This window comes from Carcharodon carcharias, chromosome 7 (genome assembly GCF_017639515.1).
Source record: "Carcharodon carcharias isolate sCarCar2 chromosome 7, sCarCar2.pri, whole genome shotgun sequence".
Classification (NCBI taxonomy): Eukaryota; Metazoa; Chordata; class Chondrichthyes; order Lamniformes; family Lamnidae; genus Carcharodon; species Carcharodon carcharias.
The window spans coordinates 90,785,856-90,799,497 of NC_054473.1; the positions used below are offsets into that span (position 1 = coordinate 90,785,856).

The following is a 13,642-nucleotide window of genomic DNA, read 5'->3' on the forward strand; positions in this document are numbered from 1 at the left end:
GGATGAGGGGGGATCTGATTGAAACTTACAGAATACTGAAAGGCCTGGATAGAGTGGATGTGGGGAAGATGTTTCCATTAGTAGGAGAGACTAGGACCTGAGGGCACAGCCTCAGAGTAAAGGGAAGACCTTTTAGAGCAGAGATGAGGAGAAACTTCTTTAGCCAGAGAGTGGTGAATCTATGGAATTCATTGCCACAGAAGGCTGTGGAGACCAGGTCATTGAGTGTATTTAAGACTGAGATAGATAGGTTCTTGATTGGTAAGGGGATCAAAGGTTACGGGGAGAAGGCAGGAGAATGGGTTTGAGAAACTTATCAGCCATGATTGAATGGCAGAGCAGACTCGATGGGCCGAATGGCCTAATTTCTGCTCCTATATCTTATGGTCTCCCTCCCTGACCCTCCCACCCACCACCTCCCTCCCAGCTCTGCCCCTCGTCATTCCTCTCCTCAACCACCCTGCTCACCATCTCCATCCTCAATCCTCCCACTCACCACCTCCCTCCTCGAATCTCCCGCTCACCACCTCCATCCCCAACCCTCCTGTTCATTGCCTCTCTCCCTACCACTGCCACTCACCATCTCCCTCCTTGACCACCTCCTTCAGCATCTCCCTCTTCCCTCCCTGACCCCTCCTGCTCACTGCCTTTCTCTTGTGCCCTGACCCTGCCAATCGCCACCTCCCTCCCAAGGGCAGCAGAATGGAGGCTGGCTCCAGCAGATCTCATGATAGCCAGTGGCCTCTTGCTGTGGAGCATGTGAGCAGTTATCCTTCTTTCAAAGTGACCCATTGCAAGGATTCCATTAGGCCACTCCTCGGCTGCCATTAGGGTCTTGGAACTTGTGATTCTAAAATTTTGTCCTGTGACCCCGCTGGGGGTCACGACCCACTTTGGGAACCCCTGAGATAGAGAATGGTGGGGCAGATTAAATGCAGGTGAAATCAAAATGAACAATAAGAAAATTACATGGCGGCTAAATAAATCCCTTGTCTCTATTTTCAATGTGGAGAATGGGAACCCAATACCAGTTAGAGATTATATCCGATCTATAGAGGGTGACAGCTGCTGCTCAAACTGGGGATGTTTACATTCACCACTGTTAACCCCAATAAACACTTCAGATGGTCTGGTCATGTTTTCCTCTCTGACTTTCCGGAATATTCATTTGCAGGGGTTGTAACCCCTGTGATGTCACTGCCCTCCAGGAGGCACTTCAATGTTCAACTGACAGTGTAGAAATACAAAGAATTAAACTCCGAGGGGAATCGATTCAACAAAGGAGGATGGTCAATGCACCCCAGGAAATCTTTAGACCCATTTAAAGAAAGCTGTGAGTTGCAGTCCAGGCAGAAAGTGCTGATGTGCTGCAGTGTGATTCAGGCTCACAGCTTGCTGCCTGTTAAAAATATTTACTGTCACTTAACGTAACAAGTAGAGGGCACAACAGGGAGCAGCAACAGTGATGGATTTAGACAGTGGGTGCTGTGTATTTCTACATATTCTGTGCCTTATTTGCTGATGTTGATGCTGATGCTTCCTGTTAATGCTGCCGAGTTTGTAATGTTCAACAACAGTGGGACTCTCAAATGAAAACGTATGTTGTAAATCTCACACCAGCCTTAGCAGCATGTGTCCCACCTTTAATTACAGGCAGGAAGTGGAATCTGGAGAAACAAGAGAATGGGAATAACCCATTGAATTTATCTGGGAATAACCCATTGGATTTATCTGGGGATAACCCTTTGAATTTATCTGGGGATAACCCTTTGAATTTATCTGGGAATAACCCATTGGATTGATCTGGGAATAACCCATTGGATTTATCTCTCCTGCAGGAATTGTCCATGACCATGTAAAGATGGGTTCTGATGGGGAGAGTGACCAGGCCTCAGGAACATCATCTGATGAAGTCCAGTCGCCCATTCGGGTCCGACTGAGAAACCACCATCACCGGCGGTTTTCTACTGAGGTAAGATTGATTCACCAGCTCCAGGTTGGCACGAGGCCTTTGGTCTGAAAGTCACAGGACAATAGAAAGATTGTTCATGACAGGATCCTTGGCTCCTTCCTATTTCTCATCTAAGTGCCGCCCCTTGGCAGCTGTATCCGAAGGCAGTGTCAGGTTAAACTTGTAATCTGATGACACTCAGCCCGACCTCACCATGGTGTTTCCCTCTGCAGACTCTGATTTGACCTGTTGACTGGCTCCAGCTTTGAGAGTGTTTGATCTTTGCAGCAAAGCTTTGTAGTTACACATGGCTGCCTGAGGAAATGTTGCATTCTTAAGTTTCTTTTGTTAAGTATTATTCATTTCCACCAATTTTCTTCTTGGTTGTTGGGTATCAAGGCACTTTTTAACTTCCTCAATAATGACTGGGTGGACATGAAGTGATGGGGTCCTCTGCGGTTGTGGAAGATGTGCTTGTTCACAGGAATGCTTTCTCTCAGTGGCACTTTGGAGGGCGGGGGGAGGGGGGTGGGTGTTGGGGGTGTGTGGGGCTGTGAGAAGAGTGACTTTTTGTTATCCTTTAATGGGACTTGGACATCGCTGGCTAGGCCAGCATTTATGCCCATCCCTAATTGCCCTTGTGAAGATGGTGGTGAGTTGCCTTCTTGAACCGCTGCAGTCCATGTGGTGTAGGCACATCCACAGTGCTATTAGGGAGGGAGTTCCAGGATTCTGACCCAGTGACAGTGAAGGAACGGCAATATATTTCCAAGTCAGGATGGTGAGTGACTTGGAGGAGAACTTCCAGGTGCTGGTGTCACCATGTATCTGCTGCCCTTGTCCTTCTAGATGGTAGCGGCTATGGGTTTGGAAGGTGCTGTTGAAGGAGAGTTGGCGAGTTCCTGCAGTACATCTGTTCCATGTGCTTCTCACAATGATCTGCTGAAACAACCTGCAAAATTTCTGCATCAATGAGGCCATTGCTGGCATTCTGGGCAGCTATGTTAGCAGCTAGAGTTTAATCACCCTCCTTCTCATCTGCCTACTCTGTTTTCCCCTGGGAATATTCCTGGGTGATCTGGGAGTGTGCAAATTGCCATGTGTTGGAAATCAGCCAGAGACACAAACCAATTTGTGCTGACTGGCATCATCACAGAGCAAATTAACATAATTGACAGCCCTGCCAAACGACTCAGCAGTCACCTGTCTCATGCGTCCGTAGCCCATTGACTGGGAGATCCAGGCTATGACTTTGGCAGTGCTGTGGATGGATCTCGAGGCTGGAAGCTGAAGGTGGTGATATTTTGGCAGCCAGTGCTCCAGCAGGAACTCACGGAAGGCTGCACAGGTCTGTGGCGACCTCAACCTGAGACACTGCTGTTCACACATTGCAAGGAAACTTACCCTCTGTTGTACCCTGTGTCATGGGCAGCATCTCCTGTGAGCTGCAAACCTCTTCCCCACCCCTCTCTAACCCCCCCTCTACCCCCACCCCTTCCAAACTCCATTCCTCCCTCCCTCCACCCCTACCTTACTGCTCCCACTCTCTCTACCCCTCCCTATCTCTGCCAGTCGCCTTCTCTAGCCCTCCCTCCCTTTGTCCCTTTCCCTTATTGTCGCACCCCCATCACTGCCCGTTCCCCTCCCCCTCACTGCCTGTCCCCCTCGCCCTCACTGCCTGCCCCTTCATCCTTATCGCTCCTCCCCCTCACCCTCACTGCCTGTCCCCTGACAGCGCATCCTCCTCCACCTTACTACCCATCTCCCTTGCTCTCACTGCCTGTCCTCCTCACTCTCACTGCCCGTCCTCCTCACTCTCACTGCCCGTCCCCCTCACACTCACTGCCCGTCCCCCTCACTCTCACTGCCCGTCCCCCTCACACTCGCTGCCCGTCCCCCTCACACTCACTGACTGTCCCACTAGCCCTCACTGGCCGTCCCCCTCACTCTCACTGTCCAACCCCCTCACTCTCACTGTCCGTCCCCCTCACTCTCACTGCCTGTTCCCTCTCTGCCCATCCTCCTCCACCTCACTAACCATCCCGCTCACTCTCACTGCCCGTCCCCCTCAAACTCACTGTCCGTCCCCCTCACTCTCACTGTCCGTCCCCCTCACTCTCACTGTCCGTCCCCCTCACACTCACTGTCCGTCCCCCTCACTCTCACTGACCGTTCCCCTCACACTCACTGCCCGTCCCCCTCACTCTCACTGACCATACCCCTCACTCTCACTGTCCGTCCCCCTCACTCTCACTGACCATCCCCCTCACCCTCACTGTCCGTCCCCCTCACTCTCACTGTCCGTCCCCCTCACACTCACTGTCCGTCCCCCTCACTCTCACTGACCATCCCCCTCACCCTCACTGTCCGTCCCCCTCACTCTCACTGTCCGTCCCCCTCACACTCACTGTCCGTCCCCCTCACTCTCACTGCCCATCCCCCTCACTCTCACTGCCCGTCCCCCTCACCCTCACTGCCCGTCCCCCTCACTCTCACTGCCCATCCCCCTCACTCTCACTGCCCATCCCCCTCACTCTCACTGCCCGTCCCCCTCACTCTCACTGCCCGTCCCCCTCACTCTTACTGCCCGTCCCCCTCACTTCCACTGCCCATCCCCCTCACTCTCACTGACCATACCCCTCACTCTCACTGTCCGTACCCCTCACTCTCACTGACTGTCCCCCTCACTCTCGCTGACTGTCCCCCTCACACTCCCTGCTCTCCCCCTCACTCTCACTGCCCGTCACCTTCGCCCTCACTGTCCGTCCCCCTCACTCTCACTGTCCGTCCCCCTCACTCTCACTGCCCATCCCCCTCACTCTCACTGCCCATCCCCCTCACTCTCACTGCCCATCCCCCTCACTATCACTGCCCGTCCCCCTCACTCTCACAGGCCATTCCCCTCACTCTCACAGGCCATCCCCCTCACTCTCACTGCCCGTCCCCCTCACTCTCGCTGCCCGTACCCCTCACTCTCACTGCCCGTCCCCCTCACTCTCACTGCCCGTCCCCCTCACTCTCACTGCCCGTCCCCCTCACTATCACTGCCCGTCCCCCTCACTCTCACTGCCCGTCCCCCTCACTCTCACTGCCCGTCCCCCTCACCCTCACTGCCTGTCCCCCTCACTTCCACTGCCCATCCCCCTCACTATCACTGCCCGTCCCCCTCACCCTCACTGCACATCCCCCTCGCCCTCACTGCCCATCCCCTCACTCTCAGTGCCCAGCCCCTCACTCTCACTGCCCGTCCCCCTCACTCTCACTGCCCGTCCCCCTCACTCTCACTGCCCGTCCCCCTCACTCTCACTGCCCGTCCCCCTCACCCTCACTGCCTGTCCCCCTCACTTCCACTGCCCATCCCCCTCACTATCACTGCCCGTCCCCCTCACCCTCACTGCACATCCCCCTCGCCCTCACTGCCCATCCCCTCACTCTCAGTGCCCAGCCCCTCACTCTCACTGCCCGTCCCCCTCACTCTCACTGCCCGTCCCCCTCACTCTCACTGCCCGTCCCCCTCACTCTCACTGCCCGTCCCCCTCACTCTCACTGCCTGTCCCCCTCACTTCCACTGCCCATCCCCCTCACTATCACTGCCTGTCCTCCTCACTCTCACTGCACATCCCCCTCGCCCTCACTGCCCATCCCCTCACTCTCAGTGCCCAGCCCCTCACTCTCACTGCCCGTCCCCCTCACTCTCACTGCCCGTCCCCCTCACTCTCACTGCCCGTCCCCCTCACACTCACTGCCCTCCCCATCACCCTCACTTCCTGCCCATTCACCCTTCCTGCTCCTCCTCTCACTGCCCGTCCTCTGACTCTCACTGCCCATCCCCCTCACCCTCACTTCCTGCCCATTCACCCTTCCTGCTCCTCCTCTCACTGCCCGTCCTCTGACTCTCACTGCCTATCCCCCTCACCCTCACTGCTCGTCCCCTCATCCTCACTGCCCATCCCCCTCATCCTCGCTGTCTGCCCCTTCACCCTTACTGCTCCTCCCCCTCACTGCCCATCCTCCTCCCCGCCCTGCCCTTCCCCCTCACTCTCACTGCCCATCCCCCTCACAGCCTTGACTCTTATTAGCCCCTCTCTCTTTGCTCCTCCCACTCTGCCCACCCCCTCTCTCTACTCCTCCCCTTTCTTCCCCTACGCCTCTCTGTACCTCCTCCTTTCGACCCCTCCCTTGGCCCCCTCTCCTCTCTCTCCACCCCTCACCTTCACTGCCCCTCATCCTCTCCGCCCCCTCAACCTCACTGCCGCTCCCCCTCCAACCCTCCCTCCTTACTGACCCTCCCTCTCTCTAACCCTCCCCCTCACTGCCACTCCTACTCTCTGCCCCTCCCCCTCCTTCTGTCCTCCTGCTGTTCTTATTTCTGCGGACCCAAGTTCCAATCCAAGACCAATACAGCACGGCTCCTGCTCTGATTCAGAAAACCCCAAGGATATGAAGTAATCCTTTAGTGAAAGCACTGTGAACACCCTTTCCCACCAGTTAGCTAGGAGGAGGTTGTGGGGGCTGAGGATTCATTGGTGGAATTTCACCAGTTTTGATCAATCCCTAAATTACTGCTGTTACCTCACCTTACTTAGCATCCATATCAACATGCTCCTCCAGGTTAAAATTACCCCTTAGTTTCTCCCCTTTTTAGTGATGTTCTCTCTGCATAATGAGGAAAATAAGCACCCATCTCTTTCCTGACTACCTTCCTGTTTATTGTGTCTTTTTAATTCTTCAGTCAGGTTTAGTAAAACCTAGAAGGTGCTGACACCCTGTCTGTGAACTGGATAAGGGAGGGGTTCTGAGAGCTGCTCTTTCATGTTCCATATTAATCACTATTTCCTCAGGGCAACAGGTTCAAAGGCAATGGGAATATTGTAGACTTGATTGATGAATTCAGGAGCTGGAGTTAGCGAATATAATGACTCAGCCCAGGACATCACGCGCAGCACCTCCCCATGGAGGATTTACAAATTGTTCCATAAAAGGCTCATTTTATATAACTCTATTAGGAACTATGAGAGGATGTGTAGTGCAACCAATATATATATTGAAAGAGTTTCATTCAATGTCACTGAGTGAAAGTCATTTCTTCATGTTTGTAGTCGAAGAACTGGATCATTTAAGACAAGTAAAATTGTTCCCTTCCATTCTAGAGGTGATGGCGTAGTGCTATTGTCACTGGACTGGCAATCCTGAGACTCAGGGTAATGCTCTGGAGACCTGGGTTTGAATCACAGAATCACATGGTGCAGAAGAGGCCCTTCGGCCCATCGAGTCTGCACCGACACGTGAGAAACACCTGACCTACCTATCTAATCCCATTTACCATCACTTGGACCATAGCCTTGAATCCCGGTCAAATTTGAACTCAATAAAAACATGGAATTAAAAGTCTAACAATGAAACCACTGTGCATTGTTGTAAAACTCATCTGGTTGACTAATGTCCTTCAGGGAGGGAAATCTGCCATCCTTACCTGGTCTGGCCTTTAAGTGACTCCAGACCCACAGCAATGTGGTTGACTCTTAAATGCCCTCTGAAATGGCCTAGCAATCCACTCCGTTGTAACAAACCACTACATGGACACAAAAAAGGAATGAAACCAGATGGACCGCCCGGCATCGACCTAGACACCAGAAACAACAAGGGCAATCACAGCCCTGTTGACACTGCAAAGTCCTCCTTACTAACATCTGGGGGCTAATGCCAAAATTGGGAGAGCTGTCTCACAGACGAGTCAAGCAACAGCCTGACATAGTCATCCTCACAGAATCATACCTTACAGATAATGTCCCAGACATCACCAGTACCATCGCTGGGTATGTCCTGTCCCACCGGCAGGACAGGCCCAGCAGAGGTGGTGGCACAGTGGTATACAGTAAGGAGGGAGTTGCCCTGGGAGTCCTCAACATTGAGTCTGGACCCCATGAAGTCTCAGGGCATCAGGTCAAACATGGGCAAGGAAACCTCCTGCTGATTACCACGTACCACCCTCCCTCAGCTGGTGAATCAGTGCTCCTCCATGTCGAACACCACTCGGAGAAAACACTGAGGGTGGCAAGGGTGCAGAATGTACTCTGGGTGGGGGGGCTTCAATGTCCATCACCAACAGTGGCTCAGTAGCACCACTACTGACTGAGCTGGCCGAGTCCTAAAGGACGTAGCTGCTAGACTGGGTCTGTGGCAGGTGGTGAGGGAACCAACAAGAGGGAAAAACATACTTGATCTCATGCTCACCAACCTGCCTGCTGCAGATGCATCTGTCTATGACAGTATCAGTAGGAGTGACCACTGCACAGTCCTTGTGGAGACGAAGTCCAGCCTTCACATTGAGGATACCCCCCCATTGTGTTGTGTGGCACTACCAACGTGCTAAATGGGATAGATTTCAAACAGGTCTAGCAACTCAAGACTCGGCATCCATGAGGTGCTGTGGGCCATCAGCAGCAGCAGAATTGTACTCGAACACAATCTATAACCTCATGGCCTGGCATATCCCCACTCTGACACTACCATCAAGCCAGGGGATCAACCCTGATTCAATAAAGAGTGCAGGAGGGCATGCCAGGAGCAGCACCAGGCAAACCTAAAAATGAGGTGTCAACTTGTTGAAGCTATAACACAGGTCTACTTGTATGTCAAACAGCATAAGCAGCAAGTGATAGACAGAGCTAAGTGATCCCACAACTAACAAATCAGATCTAAGCTCTGCAGTCCTGCCACATCCAGTCGTGAATGGTGGTGGACAATTAAACAACTCACTGGAGGAGGAAGCTCCACAAATATCCCCATCCTCATTGATGAAGGAGCCCAGCATATCAGTGCAAAAGATAAGGCTGAAGCATTTGCTACAATCTTCAGCCAGAAGTGCCGAGTGGTTGATCCATCTCGGCCTCCACCAGAGGTTCCCAGCATCACAGATGCCAGTCTTCAGCCAATTCAATTCACTCCACATGATATCAAGAAACGGCCGAAGGCACTGGATATTGCAAAGGCTATGGGCCCTGATCACATTCCAGCGATAGTACTGAAGGCTTGTGCTCCAGAACTTGACGCACCCCTAGCCAAGATGTTCCAGTACAGCTACAACACTGGCATCTACCTAGCTATGTGGAAAATTGCCCAGGTATGTCTGTATACAAAAAGCAGGACAAATCCAACCCAGCCAATTACTACCCCATCAGTCTACTCTCCATCATCAGTAAAGTAATGGAAGGGGTCATCAACAGTGCTCTCAAGCAGCACTTGCTTAGCAATAACCTGCTCACTGATGCCCAGTTTGGGTTTCGCCAGGGCCACTCAGCTCCTGACCTCATTACAGCCTTGGTTCAAACATGGACGAAAGAGCTGAACTCCAGAGGTGAGGTAAGAGTGACTGCTTTTGAAATCAAGGCAGCATTTGACCGAGTGTGACGTTAAGGAGCCCTAGAAAATCTGGAGTCAATGGGAATCAGGGGGAAAACTCTCCGCTGGTTGGAGTCATACCTAGCACAAAGGAAGATGGTTGTGGTTGTTAGAGGTCAGTCATCTCAGCTCCAGGACATCATTGCAGGTGTTCCTCAGGGGAGTGTCCTCGGCCCAACCATCTTCAGCTGCTTCATCAATGACCTTCCTTCCATCATAAGGTCAGAAGTGGAGATGTTTGCTGATGATTGCACAATGTTCAGCACCATTCATGACTCCTCAGATACTGAAGCAGTCCATGTCCAAATGCAGCAAGACCTGAATAATATCCAGGCTTGGGCTGACAAGTAGCAAGTAACATTTGTGCCACACAAGTGCCAGGCAATGATCATCCCCAACAAGAGAGAATCCAACCTCGTCCCTTGATTTCCAATGATGTTATCATCACTGAATCCCCCACTATCAACACCCTGGGCTTTACCATTCACCAGAAACTGAACTGAACTAGCCATATAAATACTGTGACTACAAGAGCAGGTCAGAGGCTGGGAATCTTGTGGAGAGTAACTCACCTCCTGACTCCCCAAAGCCTGTCCACCATCTACAAGGCACAAGTCAGGAGGGTGATGGAATACTCCCTGCTTGCCTGGATCAGTGCAGCTCCCGCAACACTCAAGAAGCTTGACACCATCCAGGACAAAGCAGCCCGCTTGATTGACACCCCTTCCACAAACATTCACTCCCTCCACCACCAATGCACAGTATCAGCAGTGTGTACCATCTACAAGATGCACTGTAGGAATTCACCAAGGCTCCTTACACAGCACCTTCAAAACCCACGTCCCCTACCATCTAGAAGGCCAAGGACAGCAGATAGATGGTAACACCACCACCTGGAAGTTCCCCTCCAAGCTACACATCATCCTGACCTGGAAATAAAGCGCCGTTCCTTCACTGTCGCTGGGTCAAAATCCTGGAACTCCCTCCCTAACCGCACTGTGGGTGTACCTACACCACATAGACTGCAGCGGTTCAAGAAGGCAGCTCACTAACAGCTTCTCAAGGTCAACTCAGGATGGGCAATAAATACTGGCCCAGACAGCAATACCCACATCCTGTGAATGAATAAAAATAAAGTTAATCTGGTATTATTCTGGAGGTGATACAATAATGCTGATTGGAAGTCCTTGCCCTTCTTTATTCAGTTGTTAATTCACAACCATAGCTTCTCACTTGATTCTGATAGCTTGCTTCCATTGGGAGGTTGGAGAACAATAAATGAGAATGTTTTTGTTTCGTTGAACATTTTAGTATCTGTAAAGGAAAATACTGCAGATGCTGGAAATCTGAAACAAAAATAAGAACAGCTGGAAAAACTCAGCAGGTCTGACAGCATCTGCGGAGAAGAACACAGTTAACGTTTCGAGTCCATATGATGAAGAGTCATATGGACTCGAAACTTTAACTGTATCCCTCTCCACAGATGCTGTCAGTCCTGCTGAGTTTTTCCAGCTATTTTTATTTTTGCTAGTATCTGTGTTCGATTCATCACTTCCATTTGTAACAAAGGGACCTGTTAAGTATTTGTGCTCTCTGTTGTCAGGATATTAACAAGCGTCTGTCTCTTCCTGCTGATATCCGCCTGCCAGAGGGTTACCTGGAAAAGTTTGCAATGAACAGTCCACCGTTTGATAAACCCATGAGTCGCCGACTGCATAGAGAATCTCTGGTGAGTGTGAAGGAGGGTCAGAGGGAAAGGAGGTAAATGTGTTCTAAAGGGAGCCAGGGTGAGAGGCAAACACGGTGAATTAAAAAAAAAACACAAATGCTTCCACGAATTCCTGCTTTTCTTTGCAGGTCTATAGAGAAAATATAGGGGAACTGGGGCTAATTAAATAATTCTACCACAGAGAGACAGCACAAGTACAATGGGCTTCCTCCTGTGCTGTATCATTGCACAACTGCTGGGAAAGCAGAGTCTGGAGAGAGAAGCATTTGTCACAAGGGCTGGGATTTTCCGTGCCCGCTGGTGTCAGGTGTGTTCGATGGCATGAGCGGACAATATGGCGAGAAGGCCAAAAATGGATTTCAGGATATTGTGAAACTGGTTTGCAATCGTCGGCTCAGCCCACTGATGGCGGGCTGTGTTCTCTGCTGTCGAACGCTGGGCACCTCACTGTAATACAGCAGTATATCATTATAAGGCCAGCCTGCTGGACTCATCCCACCATGCCCCCCCCCCCCCCTCCACTGCTGCAATGCCTGCCCACATCAATGGGAAACCACGTCAGTGCAGAACACATCTTAACAAGTGTGACATGCAGAAGTCTGGAATTACCACCAAGGCCTTGCTAATATTGCAGGCATCCGAGGAGCAGAAGAGCATTTGATAAGGTGCCACATCAAAGATTATTACTGAAAATAAAAGCGCATCATGTAGGGGGTAACATATTAGCATGGATAGAACATAGGTTGGCTGACAGGCAGAAAGCAGAGAGTATGCATAAACAGGTCTTTTTCTGATTGGCAGGATGTGACGAGTGGAGTCCTGCAGGGGTCTGTACTGGGGTCTCAACTTTTTACAATTTACATCAATGATTCAGATGGGGGCAGTGAAGACATGGTGGCTAAATTTGCAGATGACACAAAAATAGGTAGGAAAGTATGTTGTGAAGAGGACATGAGGAGGTTGCAGATGGACATAGATAGGTTGAGTGAATGGGCAAAGATTTGACAAATGGAGTTTGATGTGGGAAAATGTGAAGTTGTTCACTTTGGCAGGAAGAACAAAAAAGCAGAGTATTCCTTAAATGGAGAACGGCTGCATAATTCTAAGGTGCAGAGGGATCTAGGTGTTCTAGTACATGAGTCACAAAAAGTTAGTATGCAGGTACAGCAAGTAATTAGAAAGGCTAATGGAACGATATCCTTTATTACAAGAGGGATTGAACATAAAAGTAAGGATGCTTCAGTTATACAGGACATTGGTGAGACTGCACCTCAAATACTGTGTGCAGTTTTGGTCCCCTTATTTAAGGAAGTACATAAATGCATTGGAGGTGGTTCAAAGGGGGTTTACTAGATTGATACCTGGAATGAGCGGGTTGTCTTATGAGGAAAGGTTGGACAGACTGGGCTTGTTTCCTCTGGAGTTTAGAAAAGTCCGGGGGGGTGGGTGGTTGATTGAAATCTTTTGAGTTAAACCAATCAAAACAAATCAACAAAATGAAGGACAAATCAAGCACAGCCCCTAATTCAGGTCAGCTGTAAAACTAAAGACAAAATTTAAAGGAAACTTACAACTTTAAAACAAAATGTGATTAAAGGGGTCAATAAAGCACCCCAGTCCCCGTGGTGCCCACCGGGCATGGAAGGCCTTGAGAGTGTCAGCAGACACCACGTGCTCCCTCTCCAAAGACACCCGGCCGCGAACGTAGCTGCGGAAGAGGGACAAACAATCGGGCGGGGCTCCCCCGTCGATCGCCCGCTGCCTGGATCTGTTAATGGCCAACTTGGCCAGGCCCAGGAGTAGGTTCACGAGGAGGTCCTCCTCCTTCCCGACCCCCTTCCGCACCAGGTGCCCATAGATCAGGAGCGTGGGGCTGAAGTGCAAACAAAACATTAATAAAAGGTTTTTCAAATAACTAAAAAGGGAGTGCAGCCTAACACACCCTATATATGCATGGTCCATGGACTCCACAAGACTGCAAAAAGGGCAGGTGTCCTGGGAGTCCGTGAACCTACACATTCTACGATTATAAGGGACTGCTGCATGCAACACCCTCCGACCCAGGTCTCCGATAGAAAGGGGGAGGACACCTCCGTAGAGGGCCTCCCATTGGGGGCCTCCGCCGCCGGACGGCAACAAGGCACGCCAGGGCGTGTCTGGGCGGCGGACAAGGGCGAGAAAATGGAAGGTGTGCAGCAGCAGTCCGTATAAAAAGCTCCTCCGCGCCATGCCAAATGGCACAGAGGGCATGTCCCCGAGGCAGCTCATATTGCGGGGCACCAGCACCCGAGGGAGGGTTCGGGACTTGGGGCCAATATGGAATTCTGTCCGAACAGGGGAACGTTCAGACGGAAGACCACCGCGCACCTGGGCCACCTCAAGACCCAAAATAACGTCGGGTCCGAGCACGACCGTTCTCAGGTCTTGGATGGCATCGGCTGCGACCTGGACACACAGACGCGCGTCGCGCCAACTCCTGCGGGAGCATCCAGCCCAGTCCTCCGCCACCCAGCACGTCCCTGATCCTGGTCACCCCTGCGGCCACAGCCCTCCTCTCCGCC

At 51.5% G+C, this 13,642-nt stretch overlaps 1 protein-coding gene across 1 annotated transcript in view; it reads left to right on the top strand.

Moving 5' to 3' along the window:
• The first annotated feature begins 949 nt into the window (after positions 1-949).
• The window catches only part of LOC121280018 (cyclin-dependent kinase 16-like), a 47,615-nt gene continuing 34,922 nt past the window's right edge, over positions 950-13,642 (top strand). The window contains exons 1-3 of the mRNA XM_041191647.1: positions 950-1,058; positions 1,839-1,972; positions 10,956-11,081. Of these exons, the coding sequence (XP_041047581.1) occupies positions 950-1,058; positions 1,839-1,972; positions 10,956-11,081 (369 nt within the window). The remainder of the gene's footprint in view (positions 1,059-1,838; positions 1,973-10,955; positions 11,082-13,642) is intronic.